Source organism: Nipponia nippon, unplaced genomic scaffold (assembly GCF_047370975.1).
Source record: "Nipponia nippon isolate SJK-2023a ecotype South Korea unplaced genomic scaffold, ASM4737097v1 scaffold_10, whole genome shotgun sequence".
Taxonomy (NCBI): Eukaryota; Metazoa; Chordata; class Aves; order Pelecaniformes; family Threskiornithidae; genus Nipponia; species Nipponia nippon.
In genome coordinates, this window is record NW_028262291.1 from 22,634,325 (window position 1) to 22,648,322 (window position 13,998).

General features: G+C 43.7%; 1 protein-coding gene across 1 annotated transcript; it reads right to left on the bottom strand.

Annotated features, from left to right (window-relative positions):
- Positions 1-5,888: 5,888 nt before the first annotated feature.
- COMMD9 (COMM domain containing 9) lies at positions 5,889-13,071 on the bottom strand. Its single transcript, XM_087745966.1, has 6 exons — positions 12,913-13,071; positions 12,683-12,808; positions 12,068-12,207; positions 11,265-11,299; positions 7,716-7,819; positions 5,889-6,874 (listed from the first exon to the last, which is right to left on the bottom strand). Exons 1-6 carry the CDS (start codon positions 12,961-12,963, stop codon positions 6,734-6,736), a joined length of 597 nt encoding a protein of 198 aa, XP_087602092.1. The 5' UTR covers positions 12,964-13,071; the 3' UTR covers positions 5,889-6,733.
- Between the last annotated feature and the right edge of the window lie 927 nt (positions 13,072-13,998).

Here is a 13,998-nt window from a genome sequence, read left to right on the forward strand (position 1 = left end):
TTCAGTTATGCAGTGCACTCAGTCATGCTTTTGTGTTTCTTTGATTTCATTCTGATCTTCTGATTATTTATTTGTCACTAGACACGTCTTTACAAAAGCAGATCAGCTGTCTGTCGACATCCAGTTCAAACTTTCTAGATTATCCATGACTTTCTGCCATTCTGGTTTAGTAGAGCATGGAATAACACTGATTGTTATTAGTGGATTAAAAGGAAAAAAAAAAAAGTAAGGGTCATGTTTCTATTTGGGCATATAAATGCGATAAATGCAGAAACAGTCTTAGGAATGAGGCACCAATGCCTGAATGCCACAAAGCACTAAGTAACCAAAATACTTCAGACCGTGCATAACTTACTGATTGTGTTCATAAATCTCCAGTGAACTTTATGCAGGCTGAGCCCTGCTGCTATGTGGAGCAGAGACACAGCTCAGGGAGCCTTGCTGACCTGTATCGTGCTTTGTTTGGAAGTGACGATGACATTTGCCTCAAGGCTTACTGATACAGAATGGGGGTTTGGACACCTCTGGACCTACAGTCACTGATACAGCTGTAAAGATGTCAGCATCTCCAATTAGCCTAGTTCCCTGTCAGTGCAAAGGCCAGGCATTGGTATACTGCAGTCTTCTCATTTAGGTTTCTTATCTCTTCCTTACAGCATGGTCCAGAATGTCAAAGCAAACTTGGTATTTATTTTTTTATAAGAAACTAAAAAGCCCACTGCAAGGTCCGCATTTTCCGTGTAAAGTTTCTCCTGCATCTTATTTGCATGGCTGAGTTATAACCCTCTAAATTACAAACAGAAGCACTGGCAGACTCCGGCTAACAGCTCTAATGGATGCTATTATATTTCTGCTGCTAGTTGGCACTCAACCTTCACTATCTCATCAGCATAAAGGGATGCTGTCAACTTGAAAAATTGTGTCTTCCTTGGGGGGGGGGGGAAGCGCCATACCTCCTATTGTTCCAAACCAGCCTTTTACAACAGCAGTACCTAGAAGAGAGTAAGGATGCGAACGGGATGCTATTGAATTGTCTCTGTTCAGTGTGTTTACTTTGCATATTTGACAGCACTTTGTGGCGTGTCAGTGTTGCTGGTGTGCATTAGCACTTCCTCTCTCAGATGATGCCTCCTGGGAGGTGGGAGTGCAGAAGGGTCAGTGAGGAGAGGGGATGCTTTCGTCCCAGGCCTTGTATTAACAGCCGCAGCAGAAGTGAGAGAAAAAGCAATAAGAGAAGCTGTATATACATGGAGATCTGAGATCAAATATATAGGATGCCATTGTGCTTAGTGCACTGTTTAAAACCCGTTTGTAACATGCTTGGGAGAGAAGGAACTCTCCCTCCCCACATCTTGCTTCCTTCTCCAGAAAGAATTTTTTTCAGTGCCCTGGCACTGCTATTTAAAGAAAAATCTGTACAAAACTTGCATTGTCTGAGATGGGCCAGTTTGGAAACATTCCAAATTGTCAGCACCCCTTTAAATACAATGCTGTTCTTTCCCTTGTGGGTGCCAAGGCTGTCCCTGGAGGAATCTGCATCTAACCTGGCAAAAAAAGGAAGGGTTCCTATTTCTTTATGATTAAAATGACTGGCACACTGCAGAGAACCGTCTGCTACTACCAACTCTGCCAGCTTCCCCTAAAAGGTGCTCAGCTGCCTCAACCCACAAATGTGTTAGCAGATGACAGACCTTTTGCTAACCAGTGAATAATATACCTCCTTCTGTTTTACTGCTAAAGTGAATGGTTCTGTTTGGGCTATTGCAGGCACTCCATTGCTCCCAGCTTCTGAGAAGGACAGCCCAGGCTGCTGCTTCCTGCCGAGGAACTGGTGAGGGAATAGAAATGGGAGACCAAGCTCGCCATCTCCTGGGGAAAAGGCAGTTACGCGTCCAGGAAAGTTTAGTTTATTTCATTCCTTCCTTTCATTCTCACTCTTCTTTCTTTGTTGTAGGAGAAGGCTTAGGAAGCTTGCCGGCTTGCAGTGCCAGCTCTGACCCTACTGTGGTCCTTCTTCTTCCTGTGAGACTTGGTAAAATAAGACAGTGAATTTATGTCACAGAGTGGGTACACTGTTGGTATTTTTGTTATATACTTCATATGTACTTCAGCAGCAGCACTGTCGGTGGCAAGACTCATACGCATTAATAACCCCAGAAAAGAGGTTTATAGAGTGTTGAGGAGACGCAGGAACAGTCAGGTTCTTACGTACTTAAAATGGCAAGGACTATTTAGCAACTGTCACACATGCCCTGTGGAGTACAGGGACTCCATGAAAGCTATAGCAGATGATCTAGTTAATGACTAGTCACAGTATAACACCTTAGTTTTTACAGATAGTTATATGTCGCTTCGAAAACTGATGCCTACAGTGAGGCTTCTAAGGCTACCTATGGATTTTTGAGTGTAACTAAAAAATGCAGGACCTTTTGCACATTCTCATCAGGCTTGCTACAAAAGTCCCCTTGCTGTAGTTTGTGAGGTTTAATTCACCAGTGTTTATAATGCAGCTGTAGTGCCTTCAAGCAGGGGCCAGATGAATCCGAACCATGAGAGGTGTTTGAAAATGCTGGGCAGGATTACCAAATACTGGTGGTGGGTAAGCCAAGGTGTTGCACTGTAATGCTACAGGGCTGTGCTGGTGCAGTAATATTCCTGACGTGGTTATTGGAAAGTGGAGATGGGACCAACTGGAGACTAAACTACATAATGTTAATCAAGTTACACCTTGGAGGTGACAGTTATTCAATAAGCAAGGCCCAAATGTCCCAAGCATTATTAATCTCTTACATTAAAAATACAGTGAAGAATCAGCAACTTCAGCATAACATCTGTGTAGATGGGGAAAAATATATGACAGTTAGTGTAACTACTGTGTCACGGAATAGTTTCTGCCTAAGGGGTCAAGAAGTTAGAAAAGGGTCTGGGGAGGTGGGATTCCTCAGCTCCCAGTGCTGCCACAGATTTATTGCAACCATAAGCACCTACTTTACCTCTCTACAGCTTAGTGAGATGAATCTTTTAAGGGGTATGTGAGAAAGACTCATGAATTCATTAAACTGGTTACTTTTGTAAGGGTTATTATGACTCAGAATAACTACAGTTACAAAGCAGCTGAGGAAATCACACTGCTAGATATGTTGTTCCTAGTACCAAAAATGGGAGATTAAGCTGGGCTGTTGTGATTTTTAAGAGAGATGTTGTTCACTTAACAAGAGATCTATCAGATTTGTTACCAAAAAAGCCTTTTTCAGTCCTCATCTGGGCAGGGGGTCCCATATATATTGTTAAATCTAAACTCTATTCTCTCCAGTGAAAATTAGATACCAAACAAATTGAAACTGACATTTTTTACTTAGGTCAAAATAATTCTAAATCAAATTACTAGTAATGAAATAACTTGTTTGAAGTGAAATAATAACACCTCAGTTATAAACAAAGCAAAAACTTTGTATAGATGATAGTTTTGGAAAAGCTTGAATATATACATTTCACACATTAAACCCAAAACTTACACATAGAGTAACTACTATACCTTTACCAAACCATCGTGAGTCTTTTAAAGTCTTCTACTGTTTTAAACCGATGTTTAAAGATCAGTAATGGAAGCTAGGAATCATAAAGGCATTTTCTTCCTAAGTTCTTCTTACTCTCAATCACAACATCTATACAACTTTTAGTCTGAATGCCCTAAAGTACATGTTTTCTTGCAGTAAGAGGAAGCAAAATTTTGTTTTGAATAATACAAAGTAGGATTTAATGTTTTAAATGCTTTTTCAACACTGACACAGTCAGATCCAACACAATGTCTGAATTGTGAAATTACAGTTTGAATTTAACTTGCATACTTGTGTTTTACAAATAAATTTATCACCGTTTTGCTTACTGTAATTGAGTTATCACTTGATAAACAATGTACATGTAGGAAGTGTTTTTTCTATTCCTCAAATACTGGAATGAAGATAGAGGTTTTGAGCTCCACTTCACAATGAAAGCTTGTGGTTTCCTGGGAAGAGTTGTTCATTCAGGTGATTCACATACTGTGACAGATCTATTCTTTATTAATGTCCTTGGACTATTCTTCTCCAGAGATGAACAATTGTGGTGACCCCATTCAAGGGAGGTGCAAACTGTAAGTGAAGCACGGCCACTACGATGCTGAAAGGCACAGAATATAAAGCTTACTAGGCTTAGCCATCAGAAGTGGAGGGGGATTTCACTGCTTCATAAGTATGAGGGAAAAATGGAAAGGTAGGAGAGAAGCTAAAGAGGACAGTGTTGGCACAGGAACAAGCTGATAACAAAGTAGTGCTGAATGCATTTAGGCTAGCCTACCAAATACCAGCAATATGTGGAGGGAGGCTAAAAATCTAACTGATTTTAAGACAGCAATCATTTTATGAAAAAGATCACAAATGATTGCCTGCAATAGCAGGCATATTATTCTCTCTCTGTGTAGCAGTCTCTGTAAGCAGGACTTTAACGTGAAGAACTCTTGCTGATCGGGTAATGACAGTCCTACTCAGCCTCTCTTGTTTTATATACCTTTTTCTGAGCAGTCTCAGCTCTTCTGGCAAAGGTGGTAAGAGCCAACAAGAAAACACCCAACACTTTAGGCAAAGATTTGAAGGCAAGCTCTCATAGCCTCCTAAATCTTGGGCTAGAAAATACCAGTATCTTTTTGCAGAATGACTTCAGGTATACCCCTTGCAGTCATCAGATATTTGTCGTGCCTCTGATACAGTCGACGGTCCCCTTTATTAAGTCTCCATAAGCAACTTTTAGCTACCTGCAGATAGCACCACTCTGACACTGAAAAGCCTTTTCAGATTTGTCTTTCTTTTCTTTACAACTATTCTATAGTTGTATGATGGTTTTGTATGAGAACTCTATCAGTTCTTCATTTCATTAGGCCCTACAACATTTTGACTCTAACTTCAGTATTTACCTCAAGGATTTCCTCTGTGTATTGACTTCCTCAGCTCCTCTAACACTATGAGTACTTCATTATGCATTATTTACCTCCTCAGTGATTCTTACCTTCTAAAATAAATAGTACAATACAAATAAGTAAATACAAGGCTAGGCTGCAAAGGCAACAAAACGTTCTCAAACTGAAGAAGTCTGTTACAGATGTTTTTCACAGCTTGAATCTTATGGAGCGAATTCTTTAATATCCATCTTCTCCTTTCAGATTTCCCTATTATATATGAAATTTACCAGTTTACCTTGATACTGTACTAAGCATTACAATCTTTGCTCAAAGCAGACCTTAACAAGTGACTTGTTATACATCTCGATACACAAGCTGTATTACACCAGTACCTTTTAAAGGCACAGGCTTCATTTACCCTTATATTCTACCCTGCACTCTGTGCAGATGTATAAAATTAATTAGCAAAGCTCTGTAGTTTATGCATACTTCTTGAATAATCATTTTTCCAAACACAAGAGACAATGTTTTGTGTCTTGGAGGAGAGCCAAACGTTTTATGAAAGGTGGGACTTTGCCATAAACAAAGCATTTGGATCCAGTTTTCCAGTTTGGAGCATTATAGAAGCTCAACAGAAAGAAGAGTCTGAATTTTGTTCATATTCTGCACTTACTCTTCCACACTTTCAATGCACAGATATTTATAAAGTTTTAGGTGAGGGTCATCACCTGTAATATTGCACAGAGCTGGTGCCCATGGAAAAAGGTGCCCTGAAACAGTATTATAATGAAGAGAACACAGTTTAGAAGATTAATCCATTAGAACAGGAAACAAAAGATCCCTCTTCAGCAACAAACATGAACATCCATTAAACCAGCCTAGAAACTAGGCACCATCACAAAGAGGATGAGGTAACAGGACAACATCTCTTCTAGATCGAAAAGGCTTCACAGAATCAATTAGCAGTTCGTTTTTTAATTAAATGAAGATTTATACAAACAACAGAAGACTTTGGGAAAGTATAGGCACATATTGCCACAGAAGGGTTTCCTAGAGTACAGACAATGGCTATCAATTCTTTACTTTCTCAGTCTGGTTTCTGTGCAGCAAAGGCAAAGCCCAGAGTCCAATAAACCCAAACATGAATTACCTGAACTCCTTTTTCCTTTTCAAACAGAAGGAGGAAATTACTTGCTGCTAAAGATGTTCAGACTAGTCATTTTGCAAATGGTGCTATGAAGCTGATCAGAAGGGAATGTGTTGTAGCATAATTGCCCTATTTCAAAGCATTATCCTGTAATAACAATCTGCAGCACGGCTGTGCTTCATTGACAGGGGGAAAGAGAGTGCTACATCCAGCACGCACCTCAGTACACACACATTCCAGAGAGAAACACTCTCCTTGTCTGCTAATGCTGGAAGGCAGCCCAATAAGCAGCTTGAGCCTTTTACATCCTAATTTCGGGACAGAGAGATAGCACTTGCTTCACTGGCCGCAGCTATTTGCTATTTCCAGTTATGACCCTTGTGATTAAGCTAAACTCTGAGCCCTCAAATCCTTTTCTGAAATAGAGACCAGCTTTTGTTTCAACAACATATCAGGAAAACACTTTTTGGCATCAGACCAGAGGAACGTTCAAGTGTTAGCTTTTCAAAAGCTATCTTATTAACCCAATAAAGAAATCTCTTTAATTTTGTTTTGTTAAAACAGCAAACATGTTACACTAGGCTGCAACTTATGAGAGCTGTAGGTAGACAATACTTCCCTTCCTCGCCACTGGAATCCATGCCCTTGAGTATTCATTTGTTTGCAACGGCAGAAAGTTGGTCCCGGATCCTTCCTAGACCTTCTAACATAGTGTCCAGGGTTTCTTTGCTCAGTTCCACAGTCAGTGCAGAAACAACAGGACTATTTCCACATAAGGCAACATCTTCCTGAATCTGAAAATAGAAATGCAGACGTTAGCTGTATGAAAAATTCATTCACGTGTTTTCCCAGTGCCACTACGAAAGACAGTGTTTAATAGACAGATTAAGAAAAATGCTTTAAATTTGGCATCCAGCTCCATCCTCAAGGGATGGCACACTTTCTAAGCTGGGTGCCTCACTAGTGAAGTGTGCTCCCATTGACAGAGTGCAAGTAAGCATATACTGCCATGACTATGGGGAAATTCCGAAGAGACTCGTGGCAGGAAGCCACATCCATATCAAAAGCATCTTAGCAGATACTGCATAGTATACTTAACCCCATCCCACAAACAGAAATTGGATCTTTTTCCTCCTCCTCTAAACCCACCCATCCCATTTTTACTGGCTGGGGGGAATCCAGAACTCTGCAGAATATATGCAGTAAGTTTAGCTATACTCCCCAAATGATAGATGTGGCCAGTGAAGGAAGTTATTGGTAATCAAAAGTCACTTCCCAACTAATGCAGTCAGATAAACGTGCTGATGAGTGGCTTAGAATTAAAGGGCCATGATTTCATAATGTATCTTCTTTCTTTCTGTTGAGAACAGTGGTGACGAGGAACAAATACGCTGCCTTCTTGCATCCTCATGAAAAGAAAACTCTCCCTTGCAAGAAAAAGAGGGCTTTCATCAGAGACATCATTCCCAGGCTCTACAGTATTTCAAAGATAATCTCTGAGAAATTCTGTTAATTGCCCACCAGGCAACAGGCAAGCACCAGATGCCTATCTGAACTGTTTTGCACTACCACTGGTAAGTCAGGTGTTGGACTTGATTATTTTGATCCTGTATCCTTTACAGCCACTGACATTACCTTTAACTGAAGCAGGCAAGTAGGGACTGCCATTCTGCTGATGCTGTCTGAAGACATCTTGATGTCCACCCTCCAGTCCATGTCAACCAGCCGAGGCAGGGAGACTGAGGGATTAAAAAAATGGGTCTGTTAGGCCCAGCAGCACAGGATGACACCAGACCCTGGAACCTGTGGGTACCACCATGTACATGCTTCTCCACTTCCAGCCCTGGGAAGTGTACAACTTTAGCGCTATGTGGTTTCACATAATTTTTACTCTGCAATAAGCCAGTCTCTGAAGGCCTCCTCATGACACTGAAAGGACAAACGGGGTTCTCCCATCATCACATGCAAGGATGGTATAGTGCAAGACAAGCATAGGTAAATTCACAAAGCAGCTAGGAGAAGGGGAGCAGTAAGATGTCTTCTCTACCTCTTCATCCCCTGCCTTGCTGCCTGCAACACTCAACTAGTGTTTCATCATGAGTTGCTCTGTTACCTACATGCTTATTGCTCTGTTCCGTAACCGATAAGAAAGCACACAGGAATGCTCTTAAAATCCAGCAGTATAAAACATGTTATTTCAAGCTCCCAAACCTGTGAACCAAAGCATCCTGCAGTACAGCATATGTACTGGTAAACTGCAATCTTCACATGTCCTGCCAATTTGTGAAAAATATCGAAGATATCCTAACTAGATGTAGCCTAACAGAAATCATTCAACAGTCTCATGCAATACTAACATCAACAGTTCAGGGCTGGAGACTCCATGAGCCTTCCAAGAGAAGTAGGACAGGTCCGACTTGGTTGCCCTGCCAAGAAATTTGTGCAGCGAGAGGAGATGGGGATGTTCTCTCACGATGGTGTGTGTACTTAATGGAGCTCACTGCACTATGAACCCTCAAGAGTCGCTAAGCACTGTGCAAACTGGCATAAAAGCTGAGATTAAGGTTCTCCCAACAAAACTCTGTCACCAACAGGCTGGCTGCAAATGTTCTTTCAGTTCCTGGGAGCATAATGTTTTTCAACAGTGTCTTTCAGCTGCCAGTAATAAATACAAGGAACGTTTGAAGAATATATTCAAGTGAAACTGAGGCAGGTATTTAGATGGGTGGCATGCAGGTATCTTTCCCCCTTGTTTGAACAAAACAAAGTTTCCTACTTTCATTTAAAAAAATACATTTTAACCCAGAAAAAGAAACAGTATTGACATTTTCATCTCAGATTTACAAGTGTTTTCTCACACAAACTGCAAACCAGTGGAAAGCATAATTACTTATCAAGCCAGATAACAACAGCTAGCGTTAAAAGATAAGACTTGAACCCTTGACTGCCCAGTGGTAAAGTGCAATTTACTGCCAGAATCGAGAAATTTGGAAAATGTCTATAAGGTAAATTCCTTGTTTAAAACATATGTAAAACAAGTTGTAAGGTGCAGTTTAACAGGGCATACTTGAAGTCATTCCCACTTTGGTACTGTCCGATTTATAAGGCTCGGAACACCTCTTGCACTGTTTTCAACTCCATTTTCTGGTAAGAGCTGAGCTATACTTCCTATGTTTGTGAAAGCGCAGCATCCAGTTCCCTGGGAAAACCAGTAAATTCTCACTAGAAGAAAATCCACACTAAGGACATGGAAACAAAGACAAACCCTTTCAGTTTGAAAAGGGCATTTGCAGCTAAGGGGCTTAACTGCTGTAACTATGTCAGAATAAATGGCTACAGGGTACCCGAAGAAACATTGTTCCTGTTTATGTCAGCTAGGGATTTTCAAAGAAGTCTGACCAACCCCATAAAAGATCTGTAGGGAGGTGATTGTTTATTCTCAAACTCAATTTAAGATCTCAGCTGTGGTGCTTGGTAGGTTTTAGCATCTTTGTGAAGCCTTATCAAACCTGGCTGTCAGCAGTTATCTGACATCTATTTAAGGGTACCAGAGGGGGATAAAGAGGCAAAGACTAAACCTCTGTTGAGTGCTACGGAAAGAGCTGTCTCAATAGGCAATTGCAGCCTGTCTGGATTCTGCCGATCATAAGATGCCTAGTATCCTCCCCAAGGGTTGATCGCTAGCCTTCCTACTGACTCCAGATGCTCAAGTTGCTTCCTAACAGTGCTTGCAGAAATTTTTCTTTCTATCTGGGGAAAGACTCTCCCTCCTCCTCCTGATCCCCTGAGCAGAGCTCCAGGGGGCAGTGCAGAACTGGCTGCCTTGCTCTTGCTTTTGGAACAAATTCCAGTTCACAGTCTGTCAGGGCCAGCACTTGGCAGCATTTGCAACAACATAAAATGCATCTGTTTAGCCTTGTATGTTAATTTGCAAAGATTGATTGCTGGTGGCTTGGGAGGTGCAGGAAACCATCCACGTTTTTATGTTAACATAGATCAATCAGTTGGAATGTCTGTTCTTTAAATCACTGCCTTGGTCCCTATGTAATATATGTCAGATATTTCATGAATACAATACTAAAATAATCCATCATTTCCTAGAAGACAGTCTCATTCCAACATGGTTGAATATTCATCTAATGAATACAAAGACATGGGTGTCAGAGCAGAGCTTCTGGGTGGTGCTCCAAGAGCCACGCACCCAGCCTTGCTTCTGGGTTGTGAAGACCTAGCTAGTGTGTCATGCTGGTGTGTCATGCTTGCCTTCATTTCCTCTAATGCATTACGGTAAGGATAAAGGAAGAAGCATTCTGTGTCTTGGTAACACTAGAACATTGTTTAGTGTAAGCAACTGCTGTATTTACTGTATTAACATTATGCAATAGTTCTTCCCTCTCCCTATTTATACTCCATTAAAACTTTGAGGGACAGTGTATTTCCAGGTCTTGCCATACTATTTACCTGTTCAACATTATCTCCTCTGCAGGCAAAGAAAAGGGCAAAGAGGATCCATGAAGACCTCAAAGTACTCTGTTATTTATCAGCTCTCATTTGTAAGCCTCTAAGTGTAAAGAAAACCTCTTGGGGAGAAAACAAAGTGTTGTAGCTGCATGGAACACCTAACTGGGATGGAACTTATTGCCCATGATGCTATTGTTAAAGTTCGCATTCCTTAATTACATCACTCTTTACAAAGGTGAGGAAAAAGCAGAGTTACAAATATCTGCAGTGTACTTCCTGATGCATGGAAGAGAAAGAATGCACAGCATTGACTAGATGTGAAAAGACAAGGTGTTCCCCAATATATACATATCCTTTACAGTACAGAGTTATTGAATACGGACATCACTTAATGACCTGAAAACGGGGAGGTCAGAGTGCTTCACTTTCAAAAGTTTTGCAAATACTTGCTATACACTGCACTCTGTAAGGCAGCAACAGACTAAGCATTAAATTGAATTGCTTGAGGACTGGAAACAATTTAGCACAGCAGCACAGATCTGAATACAAGCTTGTTGGCCTCTGCTAAGCTCTGTGATGTCACAATCATACAGCTTCATGTAAGGCAAATGGGGGTATCCCTGTGCTACCTTATGAAAACACATTGCAATGCACTATTCTAAACTCTAAGCTCCAATGACCTTAGGAAACATTAATTGCATCAAGATGTGAACTACTACTTACTCTGACTTGCTTGTGCTTCATTCCTCCAAGCAGAGCTGTGAAAAAGTAGAGAAAAACAGTATCAGCAGTGCTTTGGGAAAAAAAAAAGAAAAAAGATAGGGAAAGCATTCAGAGTGGCTTATCCCTGACAGAAGGGTCACCAGTGCTACAGCAGTAAGCAGGGGAGAGAGACTGCCTATGCTACTGAATGCCGAAGAAAGGCTGTCACTGGTGGGCAATGGCAGGCAAACTGGTAACCAACCATTGGTTCTTCTATAAGTGCAGCTCACTTATAGCATGTACCTTTCTCCCCGGTTTTATCAAAGCAATGGGCTACCAAGCAGTGAGATGTACAAGCACGCAGAACTGCTCTCCTCTACCACCACCTCATGTATGCCCTACCGCATACAGTGCCTCTGCACCTAAGCCAAGGTGGTAAGCGGACAGGCATCTAGATGCTACCCAATCAGATTTTGTAGTGTTGAAGTCTAGCCCTCTAAGTTTTATCGTCATCTATAGCATTCTTCCACCACACAGGTGAGTTGTGAGGATAAAAGGGGCTTTGTATTATGTGAATGAGGCCCACACCCATTCCAAAAGTCTTGGGAAAACCCTCTGTGCCCATGGCTGTTTTGTTTGCCCCTCCACTCAGATAACGTATTTCATTCAACTCTGCTCATCCCAACCTGTGTGATTATGCCCAAGGCATGCACAAAATTCACAGAAACAAGACTTTGCATGCTGCCAGCTATCCACATATCAAACCTGATACATAGACTTTTAACTTTCCAGCTGAAAGCAAATGGCAGGTGGGTAGCACTCACATATTCTCCAAGATTATTTTAGTCAAAAGGTTTTTCAGATTTTGGTGGAAGTTTTCTGGAAAGAGAGACAGGATATCTTCTGCCCTTGTCAAGCTGCAGTACACGACATGCCTGGTGAGGTTGTGCAAAGCAGATACCAGCTGTAGGAAAGGAAGAGGAGAAAGGACTCTGCTGGGTTGAAAAGCATTACATACAGCACGGGACGGGCCTTCAGTAGCCAGGAGAGACACAGCTTCTGCAGTGAGATCGACACCACCAGGGCCTTGGACATCCAAGTACTGCCTGACAACTTCAACAGGTAAGGAGCTGAGGTCCTCACTGCGCTCTAGCACGCACGCCTCATGCGCTGTGCCTCCGGGGGAGGACCGCTTTCACCGAGCCTCTTTCGTTACAGCAGCAGCCGCGGTCCTACGGAGCCCCGTGGCGCCGCGCACCTTCCCGAGGGCCCGGGCCTCCTGGCGGCTGCTCCCCTCCCCTCCTCCCTCCCGGTGAGGCCCAGCCGGGAGGTCCCGTCCTCCCGCTCCCTCCTACGCGCCCCGTTTCCGCGCAGCGGAAGGGGGGCTCCCGAAGGCACCCGCTCGCTGCGGCGCCGGCGGCTGCCCCGCCCGGCCCTACCTGCTGCGCTTCCTCGGGGCCGGCGGCGAGGTCGGGGCAGGCGCGCTGCGCCAGCGGGCCGAGGCCGGCGGGCGGGCTGGAGAAACACTCCTGGCACAGCTGCCGCACGGCGTCCTTCGACGGCGCCTGGCGGGGAGCAAAGCGGGGGGCGCTCAGGCGCGGCCCGGGAGAGGCAGGCCTCGCCGCCGGGCCGGGCGCCCCGTCCCGCAGCAGCTCTGCGGCCCGCTTACCTTCAGCAGGCTCTGCAGGGCTGCGAACTCCTCGTCCCGCACCGCCGCCATCTTGGCCTGTCAGCTGAGCCGGGCGCCGAGCTCCCCCTGCCGCGCCGCCACCATCTTGGCGCTGTCAGCTGAGGCGGGCGGGGACGGGGCCGAGGGCGGCGCGGCCGGGCAGTCCTGCCATTGGAGGGGGCTTAGCGCTATCGCCGTCTCCAAGCCCGGCCCCACGTTGAAGGCGTAGCGGCCCCCGGCCGCTGTGGAGCGTGTGGGAGTGCGTGCGCCGTGCGAGCGGGGCCCGCGGCCGGAGCCCGACAGGGTAGCGGGGCCCCAGTATCGGTAGTGAGGTAGCAGGGACGAGGGCAAGCCCTAAATATCTGGCCTCGCCCTCTCCGATGCACTCAACTGTCGGTGCAAATCTCAGCGTTGGATGCAGAATTTAGCTGTAAATGCTCTGTTTTCAGCCAGTGGGAACTGAAGGCAAAAGAGTTATCATGGTGCTTCTGCAATGATGTGGACTGTTATCTTAACAAACTGTGTGTATCTTTCACTTTGTAAAGGATTTAAATAAGTCCTCTTTCTGAGAGAGAAATAGTCTTCTCTTTGTCTTGTGTAATTGCCAGCATACCTGGTTCCAGGGCATCGGTAATCTATGATCTTTCCCCATCACTAGTTCTGTCACAGCACCCCCATCCTCATTTCCATTTGTGTTGTTCTGTAACCAGAATAATACATGGTAAGAAACGCAAATATATAAATGCTGTTTGCACTGGGCTTCACAAGCTTGGCAGGAAAAAGGGCTTCCTCTTGCAGAAGAACTGATTTCCCTCTCATGCTGGGAAACCGTAAAGGGCAGAAGAATCCAAAGGAAGAGGATTTTATTTTCCATCGTTTGTCATGAGCAACAGGAAACGAGGCTCTCGGGGAACTATTTTGGGGTATGAGTTTACCATCTGTGGCCTCTTGAAATTAATCAGCATGATTGATGAGGTTGGAGAGCTGCCATGTATTTGTGCTGCTTTCTGTAGCACTGTGTCACCAACAAATCTAACGCAGTGCAGGCAGCTTGTTAGGTAAAGCTGATGGTCTGCAGTGTGGAGT